We start from the raw sequence: 1,872 nt of genomic DNA on the forward strand, positions 1-1,872 counted from the left end.
CTCTTGGGTGGACCCCGATTCTAGGGAGCGAGGCTGGAATCCCACTGGCTCTTGGCACTGCCGTTTCCTGTGTCTCCGGGGAAGCCCCTGCAGTTTGGGGATCGCTTCTGGGCTCCCTTTCTCCACCACCCTGCCCTCCCCTACCGCAGGCCGGGCTGCCTGACACGGGTGGGAGGGGGGGGGTCACACAGCCAAATTTCCAAAGATCGGGTTTTCAGAGGGGAAGGAAAGCCCTGCTTGCTTCCAAAGGCTTATGCGTTTGTGTGTCCTCCAGGTTCTCCGTGACAAGCTCCAGCCATGTCTCAGCAGTGTGCCAAAGGCTTTTCCAAGGGCTCTTCCCAGGGCCCCACTCCCTGCCCCGCGCCCGCGCCGGCGCCCTCCTCCTCCTCCTCCTCTTCTTGCTGCCGAGGCTGCTGCGGCTCCAGCGGCGGCTGCTGCGGCTCCAGCGGCGGCTGCTGCGGCTCCAGCGGCGGCTGCTGCGGTTCCAGCTCCACGGGCTGCTGCTGCTTTCCCCGGAGGCGCCGGCAGCGCCGCGGCTGCTGCTGCTGTGGCGGAGGAGGCAGCAGCCAGCGCTCCTGCAACAACCAGAGCTCGGGCTGCTGCTCCGGGGGCTGCTGAGCCCGCCGCCCGCCAGGGGGCGCCCGGGAGCCCAGGGCCCCCCAGGCCAGCGCCTCCCACCCCGGGGGTCTCTGCAACAATTCTTGCTCCCACGTGGGCCAGAGCTTTGGACTCCCATCCTCATCACCCCCCCCCCCCCCACCTCCAAGGCCAACTGCGCTCATGATGCTGCTCAGAAACCCAGAAACCCAGCTCCTCCCCACAAACTCCTTGGCTCCCCATGGGACTTGCCCAACCCCCTCCCCCATTTCTCCCAAAGGGATCCCAGAGTCCCTCCCCCCCCACCCATGTGTCATCTGCAGGGACTGGGCACAAGGAGGGGCTTGCTACCATGCTGGTTGACTTGATGGGCCTTGGAAGACATCCCAATAAAGCATCTACCTCCTGAGAACTTCTCTGCTCTTAGTGACTCCTTTATGGTGCGCTTATTATTCTTACTCCTAACCTTCCCACAAAGCAAAAGAGGAAACACCCCGCAGCACCCGCCTGCCGGCCTGCCAGAGGAAGCGGAGCTCTGATCAGGAGGACACAGGGGCGCCCACCAAGGTGGAGTTGTGGGTCCTTATCTAAGGCTGGGTGCAGCATTCTCGCGTGACTCACCCAGGTCCGGGACCATTTTACAGGAGAGAAACTGAGGCGAAGGAACTTAGTCACTCAGCCATGGAGCAGACCATCCAGACCGTTCTAGACGATTCCTGGGCTGGTGTCCTAACTGCTCTGCTCTGATTGCTACTCCTCAGGCCTTTCTGAGCTTTGTCCCTTGTCCCCCCACCCCCCTCCCCACCCCCTTCGGCCAAGCCCAGGCAGGTGTGTGTGGCTGAGGTGTGAACTGGCCGCTTTTGGGAGATGTAGATTCAAAGCAGTAGGGTCCCACTTCTCTTTCTCCTTCCTCTTCCTCTTGCTCTTCTCCTTGTCCTTCCTCTCCCTTTCCCTACCCTCTCCCTTTCCTTCCATCGCTCCCTCCCTCCTTCCTTCTCTTCCTGATCCTCTTCTTTTTTCTTCCTCTTCCTTCTCCTCTTCTTCCTTTTGACCATGGAGGATCAGGAGCATTGGCACTTGCTGGGAGAGGAAATGTTTTCCAAGCTGAGCTTTGAAGGCTGCCTGGGAATGAACTGTCCACCCCAGGTCCCAGCCAGGCAGCCGGGGCATGACAGGAGCCCGCAGTGTCAGGGAGAGTCACATGCTGTGCTCAGAGGTGTGAGCCTCTCATTCTCCAGCGCTGGTGGCTGAGGTAGAGGTGGCCCTGGGGTCAAC

General features: G+C 61.4%; 1 protein-coding gene across 1 annotated transcript; it reads left to right on the forward strand.

Annotated features, from left to right (window-relative positions):
- Positions 1-297: 297 nt before the first annotated feature.
- Crct1 (cysteine rich C-terminal 1) lies at positions 298-618 on the forward strand. Its single transcript, XM_070013990.1, has one exon. The coding sequence runs from the start codon at positions 298-300 to the stop codon at positions 616-618; it is 321 nt and encodes a 106-aa protein (XP_069870091.1).
- The last annotated feature ends 1,254 nt before the right edge of the window (positions 619-1,872 follow it).

The sequence above is a fragment of the Dipodomys merriami genome, unplaced genomic scaffold (genome assembly GCF_024711535.1).
Source record: "Dipodomys merriami isolate MVZ:Mamm:240054 unplaced genomic scaffold, mDipMer1.0.p SCAF_92, whole genome shotgun sequence".
Taxonomy (NCBI): domain Eukaryota; kingdom Metazoa; phylum Chordata; class Mammalia; order Rodentia; family Heteromyidae; genus Dipodomys; species Dipodomys merriami.